The 26,682-nt window shown below is 45.9% G+C and overlaps 1 protein-coding gene across 1 annotated transcript in view; it reads left to right on the top strand.

The window, feature by feature from the left end:
- FRMPD3 (FERM and PDZ domain containing 3) overlaps nt 1-26,682 on the top strand; it is a 63,695-nt gene that overhangs the window by 30,340 nt on the left and 6,673 nt on the right. The window contains exons 8-12 of the mRNA XM_081567896.1: nt 1,494-1,630; nt 1,930-2,056; nt 4,066-4,155; nt 6,175-6,354; nt 16,958-17,102. Of these exons, the coding sequence (XP_081424022.1) occupies nt 1,494-1,630; nt 1,930-2,056; nt 4,066-4,155; nt 6,175-6,354; nt 16,958-17,102 (679 nt within the window). The remainder of the gene's footprint in view (nt 1-1,493; nt 1,631-1,929; nt 2,057-4,065; nt 4,156-6,174; nt 6,355-16,957; nt 17,103-26,682) is intronic.

The raw sequence follows: 26,682 nt of genomic DNA, 5'->3' as shown, positions 1-26,682 counted from the left end.
TTGATCAAAGTTCTTTTTTTTCCATATGGATATCCAGTTGTTCCAGACCATTTATTGAAAAGAACATCCTTTCTTCCCATTAGTTGCCTTTGTGCCTATGTGAAAAATCAGTTGTCTGTATATATATTGGTCATTTCTGAAGTCTATTCTATTCTGTAGATCTGCTTGTTGATCTTTATGCTACCATCACACTCTTTTGATTACTGAGGCTTTTTATTGATTATTATTATTATTTTTATTGATTACTGAAGCTTTTTAACAAATCTTAAAATCAGGTAGTGTTTGTCCTCCAAATTTGTTCTTTTTCAAAACTGTTTTGGCCATTCTAGGACCTTTGCATTTGTGTGTGAATTTTAGGATTAGCTTGTTAGTTTCTATCCCAAATCTGCTGTGCTTCTGATTGAGATTGTGTTGAATCTATACATTGGTTTGAATCTTCTAACCCATGAAGATAGTATATTTCTATATTTATTAAAGTCTTCTCTAATTTTTCTCAACAGTGTTTTATACTTTTCAGTGTACAGGTCTTTCACATGTTCTGACAGATTGTCCTTAATAATTTCATGTTTTTGATGCTATTAGAAATGGTTTTGATTTTCAATTTTAGTTTCTGATGGTTGCAAACATGTGGAAATATGGTTGGTTTTGTATATTGATTGTGTTGATACTGAAATATTGATTATATCCTGCAGCCTTGTTAACTCATTAGTTCTAGTAGATTTTTTTGTTGATTCTGTTGGATTTTCTACATAGATGATCATTGATGAAGCATTCCTTTTACACTCTCTCCTCTGCTGTAGTGATACCACCGTGGCTCTCTAGTCTCTTACCTTATTCTGGTTCCACCTCAACACAATGGGCGCCTGGTCTAACCTAGGCTGACCCTTGATAGCTGGGATTCTGACCTTCAGGGTCTGAGGGTTGTCTTACCTTTGGCCGTTAATTCCGGGAGATCCTTTTTAGGATAGCACAGGGAAGACTGACTCATTATTGCTTTTGATCTTCAGATACCAAGGAAAAGAATATCTGCCCCATGCCTGCCATCCGTCTTTCACTGTGGACTTCTGGGCCAGAGCCCTATAGAGAATCCCTCCCAGTGTCTCTCTTATTTTGTTCTTATCTGAGCTGGTGGAGGAGCCTCAGATGGCTGGGGGTGAGCAGTGGTGAGTATAGGCCCCAGAGAAAAGGCAGAAAGGTCTCTTGGAACAGGAGGAAAGAAGGGGAGTAGTGCCATGTCTCACTTCTGTAGTGCACTAGACATTCTACCTGTTTGTGCCTTGCCATTGTGTGTACCTGGCACTGAGAAGGGGGCAGTCAACTATCGGCTGAATGAAGCAAACAGTGTCTCTTCCCCAAGGGCAGAACCTTCCTCTTCCCTTTGACCTGGGATGCTTACTGACACCAGGATTCTCTTCTGGGATGTAAGGGAGTCCATGGTGCAGTGGCCTGAAGATCTCCTTTAACTGATGGGTTTGGACTGCCCTCTCTCGCAGAGTCGGAATGATGTCATCCGAGAACGCTTTGGAATGGACCCCAAGCCAGAGATGCTGTTGGGCCTTGCTGCCCTCCACATCTATATCACTGTCTCAGCTACTCGACCTAGTCAGAAGATCTCGCTAAAGAATGTGGAGTGAGTTGTGCCAGGGCCCTTCAGGAGGGGGGCACATAGCTGCGCAGGGAGAAGGTACAGTGGTTGAGCTGTGCTATGCTTTTGAGGACCACGGGCCTGGGACGGGAATGAGAACTCGACTTCCTCACATCCCCTAGACCAAGATGCCCTTGAGCTCCAGCTTCTACTTGCCTGCCTCCTGCCTCCCCTAGTCTCCATTCCTCCACCTCTGTCTCCGATTTTAGTCCGTTTCTGTCTTGCCATCTTCCTTTCCTGTCTCACTTTGTGTCTCTAATTTCCTACTTTTCTTCTGCTTTTAGGAAGGAGTGGGGCCTGGAACCCTTTCTTCCCCCCTCCCTCCTACAGGGCATCAAAGAGAAGACCCTCCGGAAATCTCTCTCTCAGCAGCTGAAGGCACACCAAACACATCCTTCCTGTGGCACCAAGGTATCCAGAGTTGGCCCCAGGGTGCCCTGCTGGGACACTGGTGGCATTGGGGGACTCCTGTGTGGTTTCCAAGCAAGTCTGGTCTTCTGGGTCTCTCCCCACTGTATATGACCTGGATACACATCCAGCTTGACCAGATATGGAGGATGATTGTGGAGAGGATTTTCCCCAAGCCTGAGCCTCCCCCAGAGACAGCTCAGTGGCAAGTCACTAGGAGAGCCCAGGGTCCTCAAAGCAAAGGGACAAAGATGCAGGCAGAAAAAATTCTTGGGTTGTTTCACTGATTTAGTCATTGCTGATGAAGTACCTGTCGTGTGGACAAGCACCGAACCCTGGGGAGACACATTTCCCATGGAAACGACTACTCTGTCCTCCATTAGCTTTCTAGTTCATCAGTCCTGGTGCAGGGAATTCTGGGAGATAAAAGCCCAGCCCCATGGGACAAGGTCTGACCTGGAGAACAGGACTCCAGGTCACTGCTGGTCACTCCAGGTCACTTTGAGGGCTCAGGTCACTGCCATACTTTCCTTCCCTTTCTGGGGTGCCCTCTGAGGGACTCCCACTCCCTGCCTCCCCAGCCCCACAGGCCCTTCTCTGACTTGTAAGGCTCAGTCCGCTTGCCTCCTAGGAAGCAGTGGTGAGAGGCCCCAGAATCCACATGCATATGGAGACACAAGACACAGTTGCCCTCTTATATCACACCCATTCCAGATTCGCTGCATTCCCAACTAGCTTCTCTTTTACTGGAGACATAAAGATGAAGAAAGCCAGGTCTCTGCCCTGAGTCAAGCACAGGCTGGTGGGAAAACCAGAGGCAGTCACAACACAGTGCAACCCAACCTGTGCAGGTTCCCTGGAAGCTTAGAGGAGGAACAGCCAGCCAAGCCTGAAGGAGATGGAAAAGGCCAGGAATTGGTGCATTTGATGCCAGTTGTTCAGTCTCTCAGTCGTGTCTGACTCTGTAACCCTATGGACTGCAGCATGCCAGGCCTCCCTGTCCTTCACTATCTCCTAGAATTGGCTCAAACTCATGTGCATTGAGTGGTGCTGCCATCCAATGCCAGAGATGGGTCTTAAAGGACAGATAGGAGTTTGTCTAGACGAGTTGCAGGGAGGAACATCCCCAGGCAGAGAAATCTGGCATAAACCAGTAGAGAGGGTTCAAGAAACCTGCCTGGGTAGGGTGCAGGCAAGAGAAGAGGCCAGAGAGGTTGGCAGGAACCTGTTCATGGAGGGCCTCATGTGCTGTGGAAAGGGATTATCCTTCATCCTGTAGGCGGCACAGAGCCATCAAAGGGTTTAACTGGGCAGCTGATGTGATTTAAGTTTTAGGCTGCCCCCCCTCACTGAAGATGTGAAGGGAAGTGAGTGTTGGTACTGAAGGTAACCTGGCTGCCAGATGCAAATGGCAGACCTTGAGGCAATGATCATGGAGCTAGAGAAGAGTGATGGTAGGGTGGAGAGGGAGTTAAGAGGTAGAATCAAGATGATTTGGTGACATGAGAGGCTGAGTGAAGAGTCCAGTGTGACTCGCAGGTTTCTGGCCTGAATGCCCAGGGAATGCCTGGACCACTGTTGGAGATTTTTCTGCCAGAGGAAGAGCAGGGTGGACACTTAGGAGTGCTCAAGATAAAGGTATCGAGTTGGGGATGGCCAGCACCTAGTGGCCATCAGGGATCTCAGGAGAGAGGTATAGATGTCATGGGGTGTTGAAGTTGGGGAAAGGCATTGAGATTAGCCCAGGAACAAATGAGTACATCGAATTCTTCAGGAATGAGGACCTGGAGGTAGCAGGAGGGTTTAGGAAGGGGGGTGGGATGCTAAAGTCTGGCAAGAGCTGTCCAAACTGGAACCTTCCTGTGATTTTTCCCGAAGGTCCCACAGTGGGGCTTGCTGACTGGTCTGACTAGTGCCTATCCAAAGCTGTTGACCCTCCTTCCTGAAAACATGGGTTTGCTTTTCCTCTGCACCTCAAGTTTCTCACACTTCTGGGTGGGTTGTTCCCACAGGGCTCTGCAATTCAGGCCAAACTCCAGTATCTTCGAATTCTGAATGAACTTCCAACGTTCACGGGCGTTTTGTTCAACACTGTGGGCCTGGTAAGTGAGGGCAGTGAGGGGGTGGGAGCTCTTTAGGGGCCCTTGTCCTTGGGTGGGTGGAGAGAAGGGACTCCATTAGATCTTTTGGGTGGCATTCCCTGTCAGTGAATATTTCTAAAGGACTTCCCTCCCCTTCCTCCTTCTCCCTACTGGGTCCTGTGGTGTTCTGGTCCCACCTCTAGTAAAATGGTTAAAGTAGGAGGCAAAAAAAAATAAAGTAAAATGTAAAAACTTTTGGGAATTCCCTGGCAGTCCAGTGGTTAGAACATGATGCTGTTGCTGCCAAGGCCCTGGGTTCGATCCCTGGTTGGGGATCTAAGATCCCACAGGCCATGTGGTGCAGCCAAAAAATAAAATGTAAAGTAGGAGACAATATTTGTTTTCAGCATCCCTCCAGGCTCTTTTGTGCCTCCTTTTCTCAATTTCAGGGGTCAGCAAACTTTTTTTGTAAAGGGCCAGATAAGTGAATTGCATAGGCTTGGCAGGCAGACCATGAGGGTCCCTGTCGCAGCCACTCAGCCCTGCCATTGTAGCACAAGAGTGGCCGTCAACAATGCATAAACAAATGGGCCTGGCTCTGTTCCAATATCTCTTTGTTTACGGACACTGAAATGTGAATTTCATGTGATTTTTGTGTCAGAAAATACGGTTCTTTGGAATTGTTTCCAGCCATTTAAGAATGTACAAAACCATTCTCAGTTCGTGGGTTGGACAAAAACTGGCAGAGGACTGGATTTGGCCCGTGGGCCAGAATTTGCCAACCCCTGCCCTGTTTCATTGTTCTTACCCATATCCCTTTAATCCCCCAGCCTGGATGCCCTTGCACCAGCCCCCACCCAGGGCCTTCACTATAGCAATGCTCCTCTGAGGTAGGGCATAAGTGGTCCCCCTAAGACTGTGCCCCAGGCTAGTTTACCCTAGTGTGAAAGGAAATTCAAATCATTTGCTTACTGGATCCAGGTGTTTGTCATGCTCTGGGGAACATGCTGTCATGCTCGTGGGGCACACTGATGGAAAGCCACTTATCAAAGTGTCTAGAACAGATGGAAGAGGTTCCTTGGGGTGATGCTAATGCCAGGGAATGGGCCGGCAGAGGGCTCAGGCTTGATGGCACCAAGGAGCCTGTCAGGATGACTTAAGGAAATCCAGTCCATCAGGCACAGAGGTGACCATTTACGTACTGGGATTTGAGGATCCAGGAAAGTCCACTGCTGAAATTCTTATAGGTCATTCCTCTGGAGTAAGACTACTGTGGTCCCTATTACATGCATGTGTACTTAGATGTGTCTGACTCTTTGCGACCCAATGGACTGTAGCCCACCAGTCTCCTCTGTCCATGAGATTTCCCAGGCAAGAATACTGGAGTGGGTAGCCATTCCCTTCTCCAGGGGATCTTCCTGACCCAGGGATCAAACCCATATCTCCTGCATTGCGGGTGGATTCTTTACTGTTGAGTCAACTGGGGAAGCACATAGTGCCTATTATAGAGGGCAAATAGCTTCTTAGGGAGGGAGATCCCCCTCCAGCCTACTTTGTCAGTTTAGCTTTTAGCACCAGGTGAGAAGTGCAAGCTGTTGGTGGGGGAGGGTGAAGACCAAACACAGGATGCCACTTGTTCAGACAGAGCACCAAGGGAGCCTTGAGTGGCCCGAGGCAACCAGTAGAAAAATCTCTGGGGTTTAGTAGGACAAGGATACTTCAAAGGCATCAAAACAGACCTCACCTATTTGATGATTTTGCTAGAACTAGCCCTGTTGCTGCCCACTTCGCTCTCCCTGCTACTGTAGCTAATGTGTCCATTTAGACCGATGATCCAGGGCCCTGTCTTGGGAACAGGGGCATCCCAGACCATTTTCCCCTTGAGGTTGTCTTCTTACCCTGACTTTGAGCTCCAGATATTTCCAGATCTCCCAGCAGAACCAGTCCAATGCCTGTTTTCTCTTTCCGCCTTCCACCTCCTCTGCCCCATTTCCTCTGCCCTTCTTTCTGTGAATGCTGTGCACCACACTGGGGCCCCAGGATGAGAAGCAGTCAGCCACCACCCTCCTGGTGGGACCCCGTCACGGCATCAGCCATGTTATTGACCTCAAAACCAACCTCACCACTGTGCTGTCCGAGTTCAGCAAGATCAGCAAGATCCAGCTGTTCCGGGAGAACCAGGGCGTGGCCCGGGTGGAGACCAGCATCATGGATGCCAAGGTAAGCCCAGCTTCAAGGGGTTCCTTCCCAGGAACAGGCCTGGGGAAGAGAGGAAGAAGTAAACTTGACAAACAGTTTCAGCCCATGAGGTGAGGTTCAGTGATTCCAAAGTGGTTCAGATCCTGGGCTTTTGGGGGCTTATCTTTCATTCTCTTTTCAACCCTCTGGGACATGCTATCTTGACCTCATTTTTTTTTTAATTACCTTTGCAATATTTAAAAATTTTTGGTTTATTTATTTATTTATTTATTTATTTATGGGCTGTACTGGATCTTCATTGCTGTACGTGCTTTTCTGCATGGGCTTTTCTCTAGTTGCGATGAGTGGGGGCTACTCTTCGTTTCAGTGTGCGGGCTTCTCGTTGCCTCTCATTGTGGAACATGGGCTCTAGGGCATAGTAGTTGCAGCTTCTGGGCTCAAGAGTACAGGCTCAGCAGTTGTGGGATCTTCCCAGACCAGAGATTCAACCGGAGTCTCCTGCAGTGGCAGGCAGGTTCTTTACCACTGAGCCACCAGGGAGGCCCTTGACCCCCTATTAAGGTCAGCCCATGCTAGGGAAGGCTGGAAAGTGTCTGATCTACCTATGAGAGGTTTTCAGCAATGGGCACAGAGATTGGGGAACTTGGAACTACCCCCAGGCCATCTCTTCCCAGTCCTTCTCGTGTCATAGCACACATAGGACATGATATTCATGTGGGGCATTGGGGTAAATGGACCAGCCCTGGGGTCTCTGGCCTCCCCAGGACCCCCCTGGCTTCCCTCGAGACTGAAGGGATGTGTGCACACCAATTGGGTACCATAGGCGCACACACTTAGATTCATAGAGGAGGGGAGTGTCTGAGTATATGAACAGAACCAAGGGGTCCTGGGGGGACAGGGAGCAGGCAGAACCTCGTCCCCATTTCACCTTCCAGAGTCAAGTTCTTCTAGGATCTTACAACCTTTTCCATAGATCAGCTCCTTCAGACTGGCAAGCAGCTGTCGCCTGTATAGACTCTGGCAGCCGTGATCAGCAACCCCCTCTATGGCTCTCCTGTTTGAACATCCAGTGACCAGTGTGGATGGGGGGCAGGCCTGCCAGCCAGTTGGCAGAAGCTGTTAGAGGAGATGCAAGTTTCCTTTCTTAAAGGATTTCCCAGGGGGAGATATTGTTAGCAGATTAAGAGGTGGAACGTTTGCTGTTTCTAAAAGAGCAAATTATTTATTTTTGTCTTTGTGAAGCCCAGGAAGCTTTAATATGTTATTTTTTTTCCACCTGTGATTCACAGGCTTTCCATTGGTTTAAGAACCTTCCTGGAGCCAGTATTTAATTGGCTTGTGGCCACTTCCTCAACCAATGATTGCTGCCCTCCTCAGATGTTGTTGGGTGAAAAGCCAAATAGACAGGGAAGTGGGGGAGGGAAGACAAGACATACAGGGAAGATATGGCTTCCTGAGAAATTAAAAGAGTTTAAAACTGAGAAACGGGTTTCCAACTGAGTCTCCTCTGTTTGGCGAGTGATTCTCAACATTGGCTACACAATAGAATTCCCTTGAGAGTTTAAAAAAAAAAAAAATACAGATGACTGAACCCTGTTCCCAGAGTTTGTGATTTAATTGGTCAGGCTACAGCCGAGCATCAGGATTTCTTTCTTTTTCTGTTCCCTGGTGATTCTGTAGTACAACCAAGTTTGAGAACCACTGACCTCTGCAGCCGTGGTTCTGGGAGGAACCAGCCCCAGCAGAGTTGCTGGGTGTTGCCTGAGTGAGGAACCCTCCTCTCATTTCTAGGAGTGATCTGGCCACAATTGTGGGCATGAATGCCGCCCAGGAGGGGTCACGCTCTTATTGGGGAGACTCACAAAGGCACATGGCCTGCCTTAATCACACCACATCAGAACATGTATGGACCTCTGGAATCAGACGGACCAGGTTCAAATCTCAGCTCTGACACTTCCTAGCTGTGTGTGACCTTGAGAAAGTGTCTTAACCTCTCTGAACACTGATTTCCTCAACTGCAAAATGGAGTGCCTGTCTCCAAAGGTCATCATTCAGGATTAAATGAGAAAATGAGCTAAAATGTCTTAGGACACTGTCTGACACAGAGTAAGTACTCAACAAATGCAACCTGTTATTTTTGCCAAAGCAAAACAGCATTGAGGAGAAGTTCATATGAAATCAATTTTGTGGTTAAGTGTGGTGTGGAACCTGGAACAAAAAAAGAGGAAGGGGTTAACCAGAACTGGCTTCCCACAGGAGAGTGCAGCTGGATCTTGAAGTGATAGGCATGGATTAGCAAGGAGAAGTGGGATGTGTTCACAGACAGAGAGCAAGCACGGAAATAAGTGAGCCATATGTGCGGGTCGATAAGCATAGTTGCTTGGCTGGAGAGGAGAATAATGAGAAAAGAGATTGGAGAGAGACTGGGGGTGGGCAGAACGAGCTGGTGAAAAGTTTCGAAGGCCAGTCCGAGGAATTGAGATTCAATGTGTTAGAATACTAGGAATCCACTGTAGGCCCTTGAAGAGAGGAATGACAAGCCAAAAGCTGACTGGTACCAGTGTACCAGATGGATGTTTGCAAGGCTAGCGTGAAGCCAGGGAAGCAGAGTGGGGAAAGTAGTGCAAGTACAAGGGTGAAGTGACCAGGGCAGGGTCTGAACTGGAGGAATACCTGTGATAATGGGCAAGAGTGAGGGTGAAACAGAATCACTAAGAGTTTGCTTGCATATCCCCATACACATTTCTCTCTTACACACAATGCACAGGCCTTATACCTAACCCTTGCTGCCTGCTGCCTGTATCCTGAATGCACTGAACCACAGTGCTGTGCAGACGGCTCACAGATGGTCCACACTGTGGCTGGGTGAAGTGGTGAGACCCTACATCGTAGGGTAAACAGGACATCTTGTTGGTGCATGGAGCGGGGTATGAGAAGGTTATGCTTTGCTGAGTGAGAAGCAGCAAATCGTTAGGTAGATGATACAACCATCAAGTGGTAGATAGTTCAGATTGGCTCTACTTAAAGGCACTGATAAAATGCTTATGAGAAACCACAGGAGAATTCTAATTTATATGAAAATGTTTCTATTTTGTCAAAAGGTTTATCATGTGTGGCAAGCAGAATCATACTCCTCCCCTAAAATTCCCATGCCCTAAGCCCAAGATCTTGTGAATACTCTATGTTATATGACAAGGAGAATTGTGGCTGTGGATGGAATTAAGATTGCTAGTCAGCTGACTTTAAAATAAATAGATTAGCCTGGATTATCTGGATTATCCAGGTGGGCCCAGTGTCAACATAAAGGTCCTTGTAAGTGGAAGAGAAGGTCAGAGTGATGTGATGTGAGAAGGACCCAGCCCAACCTTGCTGGCCTTGAAGATGGAAGAAGGGGCCATGAACCAAGGAATGTAGACAGCCTCTAGAAGCCAGAAAAGGCAAGGAAACCCGTTCTCCCCTAAAGCCTCCAGAAGGGACGCAGGCCTGCCTACCCTTGATTTTAGCCCATGAGATTTGTGTCAAACTTCTGATATCCAGAACTATAAGAGAATACACATGTACTGTTTAAATCACTAAGTTCAATTTGTTACAGAAGCAACAGGAAACTAAGATTCCTTCAAATAGGAAGCTCTCATTCACTCCATTAAAGTGTAATTTCTTTGATAAATGTTCCATCTGCAACCCAACTTCTGTTAACATAAAATCTGACGCATCTGTGTTCAGAGATGTCTGACATGAGCATCTCTATTTACAAGTCAGTGCCCTATGAAATGGACAGGGAAGTGTCCCTTTCTCAGGTAAACTGACAGAATTGGTGATATACTGGTAGGAGGAAAAGAGGAAGGCTGAAGGACAAAATGATCCAGGTTTCATTAGACAGTCATTTACTATGAATTTACTGTTGCTTGGAAGGACACTAAACCCAATGGGAGATACAAAGATGAAATGAAAAAAAAAAAGCATGGCTCCTAGCCCTCAAGAAGCTTACTGTCTTGTAGAAAAGAAAGAAGTACACCCTTATATGCATACCAAAGGAGGTACCTTAGAAGAGGTAGCAAGAGCATATTAGAGTACGCACATGCATGCTCAGTCATACCCAACTCTTTGTGACCCCATGGACTGTAGCCCACCAGGCTCCTCTGTCCATGGGATTTCCCAGGCAAGTATCCTGGGTTGGGTTGCCATTTCTTCCTCTAGGGCATCTTCCCGATGCAGAGACTGAAACTGTGTCTCTTGAGTCTCCTGCATTGGCTGGCAGATTCTTACCATGGGAAGACCATGTTAGAATACAGAGGAGGGTAAAATTAATTCTGGCTGGGGGATTAAGGAAGCTTCCAGGAGGCACTTTATATTAGCAGTATCTGGTTATTGAGCAGTGCCTCTCCCATATATGTGCACAAGGAGGAGGATTTGGGAAGACAGTCTGGGAAGCTCTGCACTGGAGGGTGACTTCCTGGGCTCAGTGGGAGTCTCTCCGCAGGGCCAGTGTTGTGCTGGAGCCAACTCACACAGCTGATTGGGCATATGTATCTCTCCCAACTCTTCCTTCATTCAGTGAGGTCATATTGATAACTGGAAAGCAGCCATGGTGGGAGTATGTATGCCAGGGAAGTTAGCAAACGCTACAAATCAGAACTTTGGAGAACTGGTTGTTAAACGTTTACCAGCACACCACTGCATGAGGTACACTGAGGAAAGATTCTTTGAACTTCCTGAACAAGGAACATGAAGTTAGAAACCAGAGTTGGCCATTTCCCCCTGGATGTGCTATTCTGGTTTGGGAATATTCTGGAAGGGCCTTAATAACTGAGATTGTTCACTTAAGGCAGTCAGCTCTGACTGCACATTTGATTCACATATGGAGATTTAAAAACCACTGGCTGCCCAGGCCCTTCTTTTCAAACCATTCAAACCAGAATTTCTGGGGATGAGGTCAGCAGTAGATAAGTTTTTAAAGCTTCCCAGGTGATTCTAATGTGCATCTGGCCTGAGAACCACTGCCTTAAAGTGATATTCTGCCTTGCCCCTGAATTGGCTGACTATTACAGTTAGCCTTTCCTGGTGCTGTGGAGGCAAGAATGCAAAGGCACCAGTCCCCTGGGACTCAAGGACAACCATCTTGTATCCTTACTCCTCCAGGCCTCTGAATTCCCATTTTTTCCTGTTTTCAGGGATGCTAGTGTGAGCTGAGGCTCCCCCAAGGCCAGTCCCCTCCCTAGCTGTCATCCCCAAGTGCTGGGTGCCTTCAAACTTCCAGGGCACCCCAGGAAAGTGGTGCTAGAGCATGTCAGATGAATCCTTGCTGTACCTTCTCAGAGCTGGCCATGCCTCCAACTCCATCCTCCTCTTCTTTTCCATTTGAAGATGGCCTGGGCCTATTTAAGGGCTTCCCCAGTGGCTCACACAGTGAAGAATCCACCTGCAATGTCAGAGTCCTGGGTTCAATCCCTGGGTCAGGAAGATTCCCTGGAGAAGGGAATGGCATCCCACTCCAGTATTCTTGCCTGGAGAATCACATGGACAGAGGAGCCTGGTAGGCTACATCCATGGGGTTGCAAAGAGCTGGATGCGACTGTCACTTTCACTTTTTCACTGGGCCTATTTAGTTACAGTTTTCACTCAGTTTACTTGCTTGGAGTGAGGCGAACATGAGGTAGTCTGCAAATATCTTTCTCCAGGAGACAGCAGTCTAGGACTGAGATGGCGCTGGGCCATTACCATACCTCATTACCACGGAAACCCATAAGGGGGAGAAAGAAATCATCACACGGAAGTCCCAAAGGATCTCTTGTGGCCCAGTGTGTCTCCTGTTCTCATGTTTGAGCCTTATTGCTCTAGTGGTTTCTGTCGGGACGAGCATTACATTAGACATCATGATCATTAAAATCCTATTTAAAATAAAATGTTGTTTTTGAAGGTTTCTAAGAAAACCTATCCAATCTCTCTGCTTGCCTGCCTCTGATTTGATTTTTTTTTTTTTTTTTTACCCCTGCTGGCAAAAACTGCCTCTCTGTTCCTTTCACGAGCTACATTTGGCCCATGCTGGAGCCGATTGGGTTGTATGGGGATGCAGATGAGAGGCTGCTGATGTGCTTTGCTGAGCCAACTCAGGCTACATTTGGCCCTCTCTGGGCACACGATTTTGCCTTCATACTGTTTTATTACCGACATTAGGCCATAGTGGGGGTAGGAGAGAAGAGGGGAAATTGAAGGCAGACAGTTCAGTCAATCAGCCAGTTAGGCACTCAGCCTCTGATCTGTCCGTTGGCCAGCCAGCCAGCTAACCAGTCAAGATGTCAGGCTGTTAGGCATTCTGCTTGTCCTGCAGCCAGCTCATCAGCCAGGGCATCAGTGAGTCAGACTGCTTCCAGCCAGCTAGTCTGTTGTCAGTCTGTCCAGCAGTCAGTCAGCCTGTGCTTTGGTCCAGTGGTCTCTCATTCTATTTGTCAGTCAATGCCATTTCCTCAAAGAAGCTCTCTCCAGCTTCTGAACCCAAAGTAGTCACCCATGCACACATTCACATCCACCCACCCACCAATCCAGTACATTCTATGTTCTGATAGGTCTCTCTACTTTCCCTTCATATTGGGTGGCACTAATTGTAAAGAACCCACCTGCCAAGGCAGGATACATAAGAGACAAGGGTTCAATCCCTGGCTCAGGAAGATCCTCTAGGGAAGGGAATGGCAACCCACTCCAGTATTCTTGCCTAGGGAATCCCATGCATAGAGGAGCCTGGCAGGCTACAGTCCATGGGGTCGGAAAGAGTCAGACATGACTAAAGTGACTTAGCATGCACACACACTTTCCCTTCATAGTGCTTATCACACCTTGCAATCATATTCTTTTGTATGATTACTTCATTTATTTTTTTGGCTACACTGAGAGGCTTGTGAGATCTTAGTTCCCCAACCAGGTATTGAACTGAGACCACCACACTGAAAGTGCTGAGTCCTAGTCACTGAGGAAGTTCCCTTCATTTATGTCTTATTTCCTGATGGATTATAAGTTCCATGAGGGCAGGACCTATGTTGGCCCTGCTCTAGGATGAAAGGCTGCATCTCTCAGGGGGTCATGTGGTCCTTGAGCCATTTAGCCAGTGCATAGTGGCTTGCTAGGTGGACAGGGCATGGGAGCATTTCAGCCAGAGGGAACAGCATAGGTTAAGGTATGAGAGGGTAAAGACACAAGGCTTGTCTAGCACCCTATAAATGATGTGGTGTTGCTGGAGCACATGGTGAAGGACAGTGATGGGAGGAGTCAGAGTTAGTCGGAGATGTGCTTGGAGCTGTAGGTTGGGTCCCGAGAGGCTTTGTGTGACGTTGGAAGGCAATAGATTTTAGGTGATGAGATATTAAAGATTTTAAGTGAGAGTTGTGTTTTAGACAGATGCTCAGGCAGCAAGATGGAGGTGAAGTGGAGTGAAGTGGGTAGAGACTAGAAGCAAAGAGGCCGGGACTTCCCTGGTAGTCCAGTAGTTAGGACTCTGTGCTTCCACTACAGGGGCACAGGTTTGCTCCCTGGTCAGGAACTGAGGTCCCATATGCTGTGCAGCATGGCCAAAAAAAAAAAAAAAAGGCAGGCCAATCAGGAGGCTATCAAAGGTCCTCAGGTTAGTGTATCCTCACCTCTTCCTAATTATGAAAATATCACAATTTGTATGGCCCACTGCAATAAACAGATGAGGCAGTTTTGGCCAGAGGCTGAGGGGCTCAGGATCTCAGCACACTTGTGACCCATTTACATATACCTTGAGAAGATTTGGTCTTAGAGGAAGATTACGAGGGTCCAGAATGAAGCAATGGCCATGATGTCTGTGAATGCTCCAGAGGCCAGCCTAGCTTGTCTCGGGCCTTTGTAGTAATGGCAGTAGCAGCTATCCACACCTGCTCTATGTATCCTTCTGCTGTTGGTGGCAGGGGGTGAGGCAGAAAGGAAGGGGATCTTATTCTCTCCCTGCCTCACCACCCCATCCCATTCCCTCTGTCTCTACTTTGTTGTACACAAAGTCGACCATTCTGTGGTGATTGAGAAGCATGCATTAACTGGAGGTACAAACATTTCCTCTACCCCTTCCAAACAATGATTCAAAGGTAGTATCTCATCCCTGGTCTCTTTATCACTGGAAAATAGAGTCATTGCTCTTCTGAGTACAGATGGTTCCTTTTTGTTTTTTTCCTATGGTGTTGAATGAGTTCCATAGGAGCATCACTAACTCACTGCCTGTGGGGCGGAATCCAAAATGCCTTACTGTGGCATGCAGTATAATTGGATGAACAATAACTATTAAACAACTCAAGACAGGATTCGATCCAGCACAAGACTGTGTGATATAGACTCAGCACGATACAAGCTCTGAGATAGGAAAAGAGTTCAAGAGGGAAATGGACTAGAAATAGTGACTTTGGGATCCCTAGCTCAAAAATGAAAGTTGATGCCTGAGGACTGAGCCTGAGACATCAGGTCCCGGGAAGGTTACACAAGAAGAGACCCAGAGAGAGAGAGAGAGAGAGAGAGAGAGAGAGAGAAATGTGGTCAGAGCTTATAGAACTAGAGCACAGTGTCATCTCTTGGAAACAAAGTCCAGAGAAGAATTTCCAAAGGACTATGAGATCACTGTTGACAAATGAAACAAGCTGAGAGGTGTGAATGTGAATACAGACTATTGTATTTAGTTGGAAAGTAGCTTTACTCATAGATTAGGTGGCAAACTATGAAGCAAACCTGACCCACCAGCACTTGTTTCTAGAAATAGTTTTTGGAGAAGACCACCACACCCATTTGTTTAGCCTACAGATTATCTATGGCTTTTTTCTCATTACAATAGCAGAGTTGAAACACAGCCTGTGTGGCCTACCAGGCCTAAAATATTTACTATCTAGCCCTTTGCAGAAAAAGTTTGCCAATCCCTGGTCTATATGAACTGAAAATATTCCATACAAGATATGTTTCAGGATCCTGAGAGATAGCAAAGAAAGCTGACTGGTACAACTTGAGCTAAAAGCTGAGCTGGTTTGGATTCAGAATTGTTGCCAAGGTGATGGTCCAGCCAAATAGGGTTAGTCAAGTTGGTGACCAAGTTCCATCAAGTGTTTGTGATGTGCCTTTTTACTGCTACTGCCCTGAAAGTGGAAGTGTTAATCGCTCATTCGTGTCCAACTCCATGACCCATGGACCGTAGCCCGCCAGGCTCCTCTGTCTGTGGGGTTTCTCCAGGCAACAATACTGGAATGGGTAGCCACTCCTTTCTCCAGGGGATCTTCCTGACCCAAGGATCAAACCCAGGTCTCTTGCATTGCAGGCAGATTCTTTACAGTCTGAGCTATCAAGGAAGCCCCTAGTAGGGTCCTAATCACCCCTCACCTGGACTGTTGCAGTAGCTTCTTCACTAGTCAGAGGAGGCTCGTTCCCTCCTCTTAATTCTTTTTGCTCTTAATGCTTGGTCCAGAAACCCTCAAAAGACAAGATGACGCATGACCCCATGGCTTCCTCTTCAGCTAGTCTTCAGTGGTCTTTACCTGGAGGCCACTTCCCTATGGCAGGGAAAATACTCTCATGGCTGGCTTCAGTCTGACCCAAATTTATTTTCAAGCCATACTTGAAGAATACAGATATTGGGAAGGTTTCTGGAAAAGGTGTTGGTGTTTTTTGGGTTGGATTTTTTTTTTTTTTTATATCATTGCCAGGTCTTTGAAGTAGTCAGCTAGCTAACCCCAAGATTAATTTGACTGATTTAGGGTCAGAAACAGAAGCCAACAGAGTATGCTAGTATTTTCCAGTATGGGTTAAATAAAACAACCCCCCCAAAAAGCAGCCCTGCTTTTTGAGATGTTCTATAAAAATAGATTTTTTTGATCAAATAATTGGAAAAAGTTGCAGTATTAAAGCCCTCCTCTTGAAGTTTCACAGTGCACATTAATGTATTAAAGGATCTGAAAATTCCCATAAGTATAATTGTGTGCATAGCTTTGTTTAACTCAGTGTTTCACATACATATTTGACCAAGGAACTCTTTAAAGTGGCACCAGTTAACATTGTGAGGGCACTTTGGGAAATAGAGGAAAATGGGGGGACAGCATGTAGGTCTGAGCAGGACTACAGACCAGAAAGACTTTGTGGCCCAGAAGACACAGTGAGGACTGGATTGCTCAGAGTGTCCATGTCCGGGGAGCTGTTCTGGGTATCATAGCAGGTTACAGAGTTGAGTAAGAGATAGTTCATGCATTTGAAGAACTTCCTGTCAAGGATCTTCCCCTACCTAGCCTAGACTCCCAGGTTCAGCCTTGCTCTCTCAGCAGGCTTGCCCATCTGCCGAGCCTCAATAAACCCAAACAGCCACACAGCAGTCATGTGATGTTATATAATTTTAGTCTGTTTCAGTAAAAGTGGTTCATTAAATGTGTAATTAAAGGTTGATTTAGTTTTGATACCTGGGGAAGAGTTGACTATAAATAAATTCTCAAATCAGAAGAAATTATCTGTCAGCCTAGGTGCCTTAATGTGGGGTTCAGAAAGGATGTTCTCATAACTATGCAAGTCATCTCATCTTTGCTGTTGTTCTCCTGGACATGCACCTGTTCCCCTCCCTCCTGCCTCCTCATGTTTTCTCCTGTCTCTTCCTCAGCCTCTGGTGCTGTTGATGGAGTGGCCTGAAGCCACCAACTTTGCCTGCCTGATTGCGGGGTACTGCCGCCTCCTGCTGGATTCCAGGAAGATGGTCTTCTCCAGGCCCGCCAGCCAACCTCTTCCACCTCCAATGATCAAGGCAGGTAGGGCTCAGCCTGAGTTTTCGGTGTCTCAGAGGCCCTTTGGACCCTGCAGACATGGAGGAAGGCTCACCCCTTTCTTCCAGCTCCTGGTTTACCAGGAGCCCATGATATACCACTGCATCTCACCTGGCCCAAGCCAGTGGAAAAGACAGCTGGCCTTCATATGGGCCTGTCCCACAAAGGATGCCAGTGACAATACATTGTGCCTGAGTTGGTCTACAAGTATAACATAAAAACAGCAAATGAGCAATCCATAGAACCAACTGGAGAATCACATGGGCTCTAAGGCAAAGCTTTAGAGGGACAGCGATCTAGGAGAGATGCACAGATGTCCTGGCTCAGTTGAAAATGAAGCTAAAACCTTTCTTTTGTTCATCAGAGTGGGCATTGACACAGCCGCCTGGAGTAAGAAGCCATGGAAGGCGGGGGTAGGAAGGGCTATGCAAGCCCAGCAAGAGGCTCAGAGATAGGAGGGAATGATCGCTAGGATCAGATAGAGTCAAGGGCTGCCCCCTCCCCCCAATAGAAGGCTTCCCAGTGAGGCAACTCGGTGTATCACCCACAGCCATGCTGGTGATGTGACACACGGGCCTTAGGACAGATCAGCCCAGTCCAGATACTGCTGTCCTGAACCACAGTAGGAGGAGAGGGAAGAGACCCCAAGAACAGACATTCCATGTATTACACCCGAGGCTTGCCTTGTCCCAGCACCCAAACATTGTAGGCAGAAGTTGAGACTGACTGCCCAGGTGTCGCCCTCCTCACATGCTGACGGCTCCATCCGCTTGCCTTGCCGCTTGTCTGTTTCCTCTTTAAGGCCGTCTTGGTTTGCAGTATGGTTACCTGTGATGTAGAGTGAGGAGTAGAAACACACTTCCGGGGGATGAACCAGCAGCCTGTGGGCTGTGTACACTCACACCCACCCTCTCACTTCATGATCTCTTCATCACGAACGTGGTGACAAGCCTGTATTTACATCTCATCACATTGTTCACAGGAATTATTATTATTTTATTTGGCTGTGCCAGGTGTTAGTTGCAGCATGCGGGATATTCCATTTTTGTGTGGCATGCAAGATCTTTTTTTTTTTTTTTTTAAGTTGTGGCATGTGAACTCTTAGTTATGGCATGTGGGATCTAGTCCCTGACCAGGGATCAAACCCAGGCTCCCTTTCATTGGGAGCTTGGAGTCTTAGCCACTGGACCACTGGGGAAGCCCCTGTCCAAAGGAATTAGAAGGCAATCCACCAAACACAAATGTAGGAAAGGATCGGTGGCCTCAAGGCACATGAAGGAGGTTCTACGTAGAGAAGCATAGAAACTGACTTAGAATAGAAGGAGCTGAGGGGCTGAGCTGCCATCTGCACTATCAAACCTCTGATGGCCAAAGGATGCCAAGACCAGCGTTAACCTTGTCAGTGTCGCCTGTGGTCTTCCTCTCTGTCATCACATCCAGTGATACCTCTTACTGAACAGCACCAAGAGGGAGGAATGGAAAAGGAAAGCCAGAAAGAAAAGCCTGGAACCCAGCTGAGGACCAGGTGTGGCAATGACGGTTGTTTAAAGGGATCCACTTTCACAAGACCCTGGGAATGACTCTGCCAGTCCCACCTGGCCTCCCAAAGTGTTTCTGCCATCTCACCCTAGCCAGTGCTGTCCTTAAGTACTCTCCTTGCTGTGGGGACAATGGTACCAAGTAAGTGGCATGGGCTTCTGTGTCCTGGCAGTCCCACCGAGCACATTGTATGTTGCAACCCTGCTGCTATTCCAAAGGCAAATCCATTTCTCATGGAGGTGTTGCAGCCTGGAAAGAGGTTTCCAAAAAAACTGGGCGTGGCTTCCAGGTCCTTCCCCGATTCCTGAGAGCCCCCTTGGGCCTGCAGAGTGATGGGGGCTCAGGCTGTCTCTACCATAGCGCCTCACTTGTCCATGTGGGAGCCACACAGACCACAGTGGTATCCCTCCTGTTTGCAGTGCTTCACCTCCCCAAGGCCTTGAGTCCGCGGCAGGGCCTGGTTGTGTGGTCTTTGGGACTGTCAGATGCTGGGTTCAACAGCAGCCAGCCAGTGTTCTCAGCCAGTGGCACAGGGCGAGTCTCCCGGCTCTGCCTGTCAGGGGCTGGTGTGCACTTCTTCTCCCTTGGCCCCAAGGACAGGCTAGAAAGACAGCAATGGGTACCACTGAGGAGCCCTCTGCCCAGGTTACAGTGAGGGGCCATCAGTCCCTGGTACAAAGCTGAGATGACTTTCCTCTGTTGGCCTGCACTTTCATTTCAGAACAGAAGGCCCAGTGCTGTGTTATTTAGCCAAGGCCTATAGGGAAAAGGAATCCTGCCAACTTCAGTTGGGCTTTTCCTTCAGGAACCAAAGCTCCAGACCACTCAGGGCCTGGTCTCCCTGGCCTGCTCTCTATTCTTGTCCCTCGGCAGTTACTGGCTGCCAACTAGCTCAACTCAGTTCTCAGCTGGCTGGGTCAAAAGGATGCTGTTAAACCCACAAGCAAAAAAGAGAAAGCACCTCCTCTCCTCTGAGACTGAATGAAAAAGGAAAATGGGGATATGGGAAGGAAGGGATTACCTCTTGAGTTTTATCAGTAGTTTCCCCACAGGAGGTATTTCATTTATTCACTCAACAACTATTTCTCTAGTATTCACTATGTGCCAGGCAGTGCGGATAGAGCCAGGAGTAACAGACATGGTCCTTGTCCTCACCAAGCTTACAGTCTAGTAGGGGAATACAGACAGATGATGAAAGGGATAATGTCAGTGCAGTAAGTGCCTTTGCATTTATTTAGGGGAAATTCAGCTGACACAACAGAACAATACCTGGGCTTGAGAAAGACTCAGACAAATGCCAGTTCTCTGGCTGTGGGAAATCCAGAGGCAGCTACCTTCTGTCTCCAGCCGTGAATTCCCTTGTATCCTGGGGAAATCCATGAAAATAAGGTTTGGGGGCCCCAACTGGGACCACAGTTGGAGGAACTCACTCTACATTTTATCCCATGGTTATAAAGCAGTTTGATCTAGTGAATCAAGTATTATGCTTAATGGCTACTACATAGCCCAAGCATGGCTTACTGATTTTTATGAAGTTAAAACTCCACAATATGCTCAGAGTGCTAAAGCTGGATTGAACATATAACAGGCTTTTTAAACGATGAGTCAGAAAGAACATGAACTTATTCCAAAGCCTCTAGGTCATTATTATAACCAGCAATGATTATTGGACTGTAGAATATAGCAAGGCCAAGTAATAGGAGGCTAGGTAAGTCAACATCCTACTGTGTGTGTGTGTGTGTGTGTGTGTGCACGCGCGCGTGTGTGTCAGATATACTTGAGCATATATAGGTAAAGAATCCTCCTGCCAATGCAGGAGACGCAAGAGATGTGAGTTTGATCCCTGGGTCAGGAAGAGCCCCTGGAGGAGGAAATAGCAACCTGTTCCAGTATGCTTTCCTGGAGAAGTCCATGGACAGATGAGCCTGGCAGGCTACAATCTATGGGGTTGCAAAGGGTTGAACACAACTGAGCACACACACACACACACATATACTTATATAGTGATCTAGTTGGATCACCAGGCTTCCCTGGTGGCTCAGACAGTAAACAATCCGCTACCAATGCGGGAGACCTGGGTTCGATCACTAGGTTGGGAAGATCCCCTGGAGGAGAGCGTGGCAATCTACTCCAGTATTCTTGCCTGGAGAATCCCCATGGACAGAGGAGCCCGGTGGGCTACAGCCCATGGGGTCGCAAAGAGTCAGACACAACTGAGTGACTAAGCACAACACAGTTGAATCACCATACTATTTCTTTGCAAGCATTTAAGTCACCCTTGAGAGTAGCTGAGTCCAGAGGGCTAGACTAGGGCATCCCTCTTGGGGAAAGCTGATGAGCAGTTTACAGCAGATTCAGTCTGAGAGGCACGCTGTCCCAGCCATCAGCATACCATAGCTGATTTTACTGGCATCTGTAACTTTCTGTCCAGAGATGTGGGCTTTTCCAGGCATACTGTCTCTGCCACACAGCCCCATGCTGCTCCTTGGATCTGCACACCACAGCACCAAGTGGCAGGCTGTGTGTCACTTGGCCTTGACAACCTGGTGCTGGGAGATGTTTCCATCTTGCAGGGAGGGAAGCCACCTTTGGACGTCAGGACCTTGGCTGAGAGAAGTCACCACCTACTTAGTGCACATGCCCCTGGGACCCACCCCTGATGGCAGCTTGTTGCCAGGCTGGCTATGCTGATTATTCAACTGTGTCACAGGGATTTAGCACCTGGTGCATGGCTGGGCCCTGTGGACAGTGCCTGTGGGTAGAGACCTCCTGAACTGCTAGTTTGTGCTCCTGGCTCGGTGCTCCCCTAGAGCACTTCTTACCTAAAGCACAGAGGTCATTACATACCATTCCCCCAGCTGACCCAGAGTTCCCTAGAGTCAGCCACTATGATCTAAATTGAGCCCACTGAATGTGGTTACATTGACTATATATTTAGAGAGGCAGCATGTGTTTGTGTGTACTCAGTCGTGTCCAGCTCTTTTCAACACCATGACCTGTAGCCCACCAGGCTCCTCTGTCCAGGGAATTCTCCAGGCAAGAATATGGGAGTGGGTTGCCATGCCCTTCTCCAGGGGATCTTCCCAACCCAGGGATCGAACTCACTTCTCCTGCATTGGCAGGCAGATTTTTTTACCACTGAGCCACCAGGGAAGCTCTTAAATTGGCCTGTTTAACCATAAAAAAGGGATTTTTTTTTCTGGACTCTCGGTTCTATTCCATATGACCTATAATGTCTAAGCTTATGCCAGTACCACAGTTTTAATTGCCATTGCTTCGTAGTAAGTTTTAAAATCAGGACATATGAGTCCTCCTACTTTGTTCTTTTTAAGATTGTTTCGGTTATTCTGGATCTCATGATTCCATGTGAATTTTTGAATTAGCTTGTCAGTTTCTACTTAGCTTGTCAATGTCTACTTGTGGCTCAGCTGGTATAAAGAATCCACCTGCAATGCGGGAGACCTGGGTTCGATCCCTGGGTTGGGGAGATCCCCTGGAGACAGGAACAGCAACCCACTCCAGTATTCTTGTCTGGAGAATTCCATGGAGTATAGTCCATGGGGTTGCAAAGAGTCAGATGTGACTGAGTGACTTTCACTTCACTTCTACAGAGTCAGCTGGAATTCTGATAGGAACTGTGTTGAATCTATAGATCAACTTGGGAAGTATTGCTATCTTAGCAATATTAAGTCTTCCGATCCATGAACACACAGTATCTTTCCATTTATTTAAATCTTCAATTTCTCTCACAAATGTTTTGTAGTTTCCAGTATACAATTCTTGTGCTTCTTTTATTAAATTTATACCCAAGTATATTATTTTTGATGCTATTGTAAATAGAATTGTTTTCTAATTTTATTATCAGATTATTTATTGCTACTGCATAAACATACAATTGATTTTTGTATATTAAGTTTTTATACAGTAACCTTGCTGATATTGGGCTTTTTTGTTTCTGTTTTTCTGGCTACACTGTGCATGCAGGATCTTAGTTCCCCAGCCAGGGATGGAACCCATGCCCCCTTCAGTGGAAGCACAGAATCTTAACCACTGGACTGCCAGGGATGTCTTGCTGAGATTGTTTATTAGTTCTAATAGTTTATTAGTGGATTCCTTGGGATTTTCTATATATATATAAGATCTACAAATAGAGATAGTTTTACTTCTTTCTTTCCAATCTGGATGACTGTATTTCATTTTACTAATTGTCCTGGCTAGAAATCCAAGTATGGTGTTGAATAGAAGTGGTGAAAGTAGAAATCCTGGACTTTTGCCTTATTTTAAGGGGAAGCTTTCAGTCTTTCACCATCAAGTATGAAATTAACTTTGGTTTTTCACAGTTAACCTTTATCATGTTGAGGACATTCCCTTTTATTGCTATCTTGTTGAGTTTTCTCATGAAAGATGTCGGACTTTGTCAAATGATTTTTCTGTGTCTATTGAGATGATCATGTGGTTTTTGTCCTCTATTCTATTAATGTGGTGTATTACATTAATTGATTTTCAGATGTTAAACCAATGTTGCATTCCTGCAATAAATCCCTCTTGGGCATGATGTGTAATTCTTGATATATGTTACTGGATTCAGATTGCTAGTATTTTGTTGAGGACTATATTATATTTTGTATCTATATTCATAAGGAATATTGGTCTGTAGTTCTCTTGTGTGATGTGTTTGTCTGGTTTTAGTATCAAGGTAATATTGACAATCATAAAATGAGCTGAGAAGTATCGGTTCCTTATCATTTCTTGGAAGGGTTTGTGAAGAATTACTATAAATTACTTCTTTGAACACTTTATGAAATTCACCAGTGAAGCCATTTTGGGCCTGGACTGACTGACTGATTGACTTGATTAATTTGGGGAGAGTTAATTACTGATTCAGCTTATCTTCCTGTTATTGGCTTATTTAGATTTTCTATCTTCTTAATTCAGTTTTGGTAATTGGTGTATTTCTAGGAATTTGTTCATTTTATCTTAGGTTATCTAATTTGTTGGCATAAGCTTATTCAAAATATTCACCTTATAAATGATTCTATTCCTGGAGAGTCAGTAGTAATGTCCCTTCTTTCACTTCTGATTTTAACAATTTGAATTGTCTCTCTTTTTAGCTTAGTCTGTACAGCTAAAAGTTTGTTGGTATTATCGATCTTGTCAAAGAACCAACTTTTAGTTTCACTGATGTTTCTCTATTTTTCTGTCCTCTATATTGTTTCTTTCCTTCTTCTTGTTTTGAGTTTAGTTCACTGCTTTTGTTTATTTGTTTGGGGTTTATTTTGTCTATGCTTGTGGCTTGCAGGATCTTAGTTTCCCTACCAGGGATTGAACCCGAGCCATAGCAGTGAAAGTGCCATGGCCTAACCACTGGATTGCCAAGGAATCCCCATACTTTGCTCTTCTTCAAGTTTTGTAAGGTGGAAGGTCAGGTTACTGATATGAAATCTTTTTTCTTTTTAAATCTATGTGTTTATAAATTTCCCTCTAAACCCCTACATTAGTTAGATCTCATAAGTTTTCATACAGTGTATCTTCATTTTCATCCATGTCAAAGTATTTTCCAATTTCCCTTGTGATTTCTTTTTTGACCTATTGCTTATTTAGGAATGTTTTATTTAATTTCCATGTACATATGAATTTCCAAAATTTCTTTCTGATATTATTTTTTTTCTATTTTAATTCTGTGGTGCTCAAAAAACGTACTTTATAAGATTTCATTCCTTTTAAATTCATTGAGGTTTATTTTGTGACCTAATATATGGTCTGTCCTGGAGAATGTTCCAATGTACTTAAGAAGAGTGTATATTCTGCTATTGTTAAATGATGTATTCTATAGATTTCTGTTAGGTCTAATTGGTTTATGGTGCTGTTCAAGTCCTCTGTTTCTTCACTGATCTTCTGCCTAGTTTTTCTATCCATTATTGAAAGTAGAGTATTGAAATTTCCAGCTATCGCAGTTGAATTGTGTTTTTCTCTTTTCAATTCAATCAGGTTTTGCTTCATGTATTTTGGGGCTCCATTGTTGACAGCATCACGTTTTTGTGATGGCTGTAAGCTCTAGTGAAAAGCAACACTGATGCATTGCCCCCGTCAAACTGGAATTTGAAAGGCATTTGGAAGTTTGGTTTTTGGTTTTTTTTTTCCAGCATCTAGACCAGCATGATGAACTATAGGGTAATGGTTGAAAACATAGGCTTTGTATAGTTATATGACAGCCTGGATGGGAAGAGTTTGGGGAAGAATCAGTTCAGTTCAGTTCAGTCACTCAGTCGTTTCAGACTCTCTGCGACGCCATGAACTGCAGCACGCCAGGCCTCCCTGTCCATCACCAACTGCCAGAGTTTACCCAAACTCATGTCCATTGAGTCAGTGATGCCATCCAACCATCTTATCCTCTGTCGTCCCCTTCTCCTCCTGCCCCCAATCCTTCCCAGCATCAGGGTCTTTTCAAATGAGTCAGCTCTTCACATCAGGTGGCCAAAGTATTGGAGTTTCAGCTTCAACATCAGTCCTTCCAATGAACACCCAGGACTGATCTCCTTTAGGATGGACTGGTTGGATCTCCTTGCAGTCCAAGGGACTCTCAAGACTCTTCTCCAACGCCACACTTCAAAAGCATCAATTCTTCAGTGCTCAGCTTTCTTTATAGTCCAACTCTCACATCCATACATGACTACTGGAAAAACCATAGCCTTGACTAGACGGACCTTTGTTGGCAAAGTAATGTCTCTGCTTTTTAATATGCTGTCTAGGTTGGTCATAACTTTCCTTCCAAGGAGTAAGTGTCTTAATTTCATGGCTGCAATCACCATCTGCAGTGATTTTGGAGCCCAGAAAAATAAAGTCAGCCACTGTTTCCACTGTTTCCCCATCTATTTGCCATGAAGTGACGGGACTGGATGCCATGATTTTAGTTTTCTGAATGTTGAGCTTTAAGCCAACTTTTTCACTCTCCTCTTTCACCTTCATCAAGAGGCTCTTTAGTTCTTCTTCACTTTCTGCCATAAGGGTGGTATCATCCGCATATCTGAGGTTATTGATATTTCTCCCGGCAATCTTGATTCCAGCTTGTGCTTCTTCCAGCCCAGCGTTTCTCATGATGTACTCTGCATAGAAGTTAAATAAGCAGGGTGACGATATACAGCCTTGACATACTCCTTTTCCTATTTGGAACCAGTCTGTTGTTCCATGTCCAGTTCTAACTGTTGCTTCCTGACCTGCATACAGGTTTCTCAAGAGGCAGGTCAGGTGGCCTGGTATTCCCATCTCTTTCAGAATTTCCCACAGTTTATTGTGATCCACACAGTCAAAGGCTTTGGCATAGTCAATAAGGCAGAAATAAGATGTTTCTCTGGAACTCTCTTGCTTTTTTGATGATCCAGTGGATGTTGGCAATTTGATCTATGGTTCCTCTGCCTTTTCTAAAACCAGCTTGAACATCTGGAAGTTCACGGTTCATGTATTGCTGAAGCCTGGCTTGGAGAATTTTGAGCCTTAATTTTAGTAGCGTGTGAGATGAATGCAATTGTGTGGTAGTTTGAGCATTCTTTGGCATTGCCTGTCTTTGGGATTGGAATGAAAACTGACCTTTTCCAGTCCTGTGGCCACTGCTGAGTTTTCCAAATTTGCTGACATATTGAGTGCAGCACTTTCACAGCATCATCTTTTAGGATTTGAAATAGCTCAACTGGAATTCCATCACTTCCACTAGCTTTGATACACATGTAAGTATAGCTGAGTCCCTTTGCTGTCCAAGTGAAACTATCACAACATTGTTAACTGGATATACTCCAACATAAAATAAAAAGTTTAAGAAAAAACAAACAAACAAACAAACAAAGATACATGGGCTTTGTAGTCTCTCAAACCTGGGCTCAAATACAGACTGCCAGGGAATTCCCAGCTGGTCCAATGGTTAAGACTCTGAGCTTTCACTACCAAGGTCCTGGGTTCAATCTCTGGTTGGGAAACTAAGACCCCAAAAGCCGTGTAGCATAGCCAAAAAAAAAAAAAAAAAAACCAATTCAAG

Source organism: Giraffa tippelskirchi, chromosome X (assembly GCF_054371585.1).
Source record: "Giraffa tippelskirchi isolate mGirTip1 chromosome X, T2T-mGirTip1v1.2.pri, whole genome shotgun sequence".
Lineage (NCBI taxonomy): Eukaryota > Metazoa > Chordata > Mammalia > Artiodactyla > Giraffidae > Giraffa > Giraffa tippelskirchi.
The sequence above is the reverse complement of the archived record's forward strand: the minus strand, read 5'-3'. Positions and strand labels throughout refer to the sequence as shown.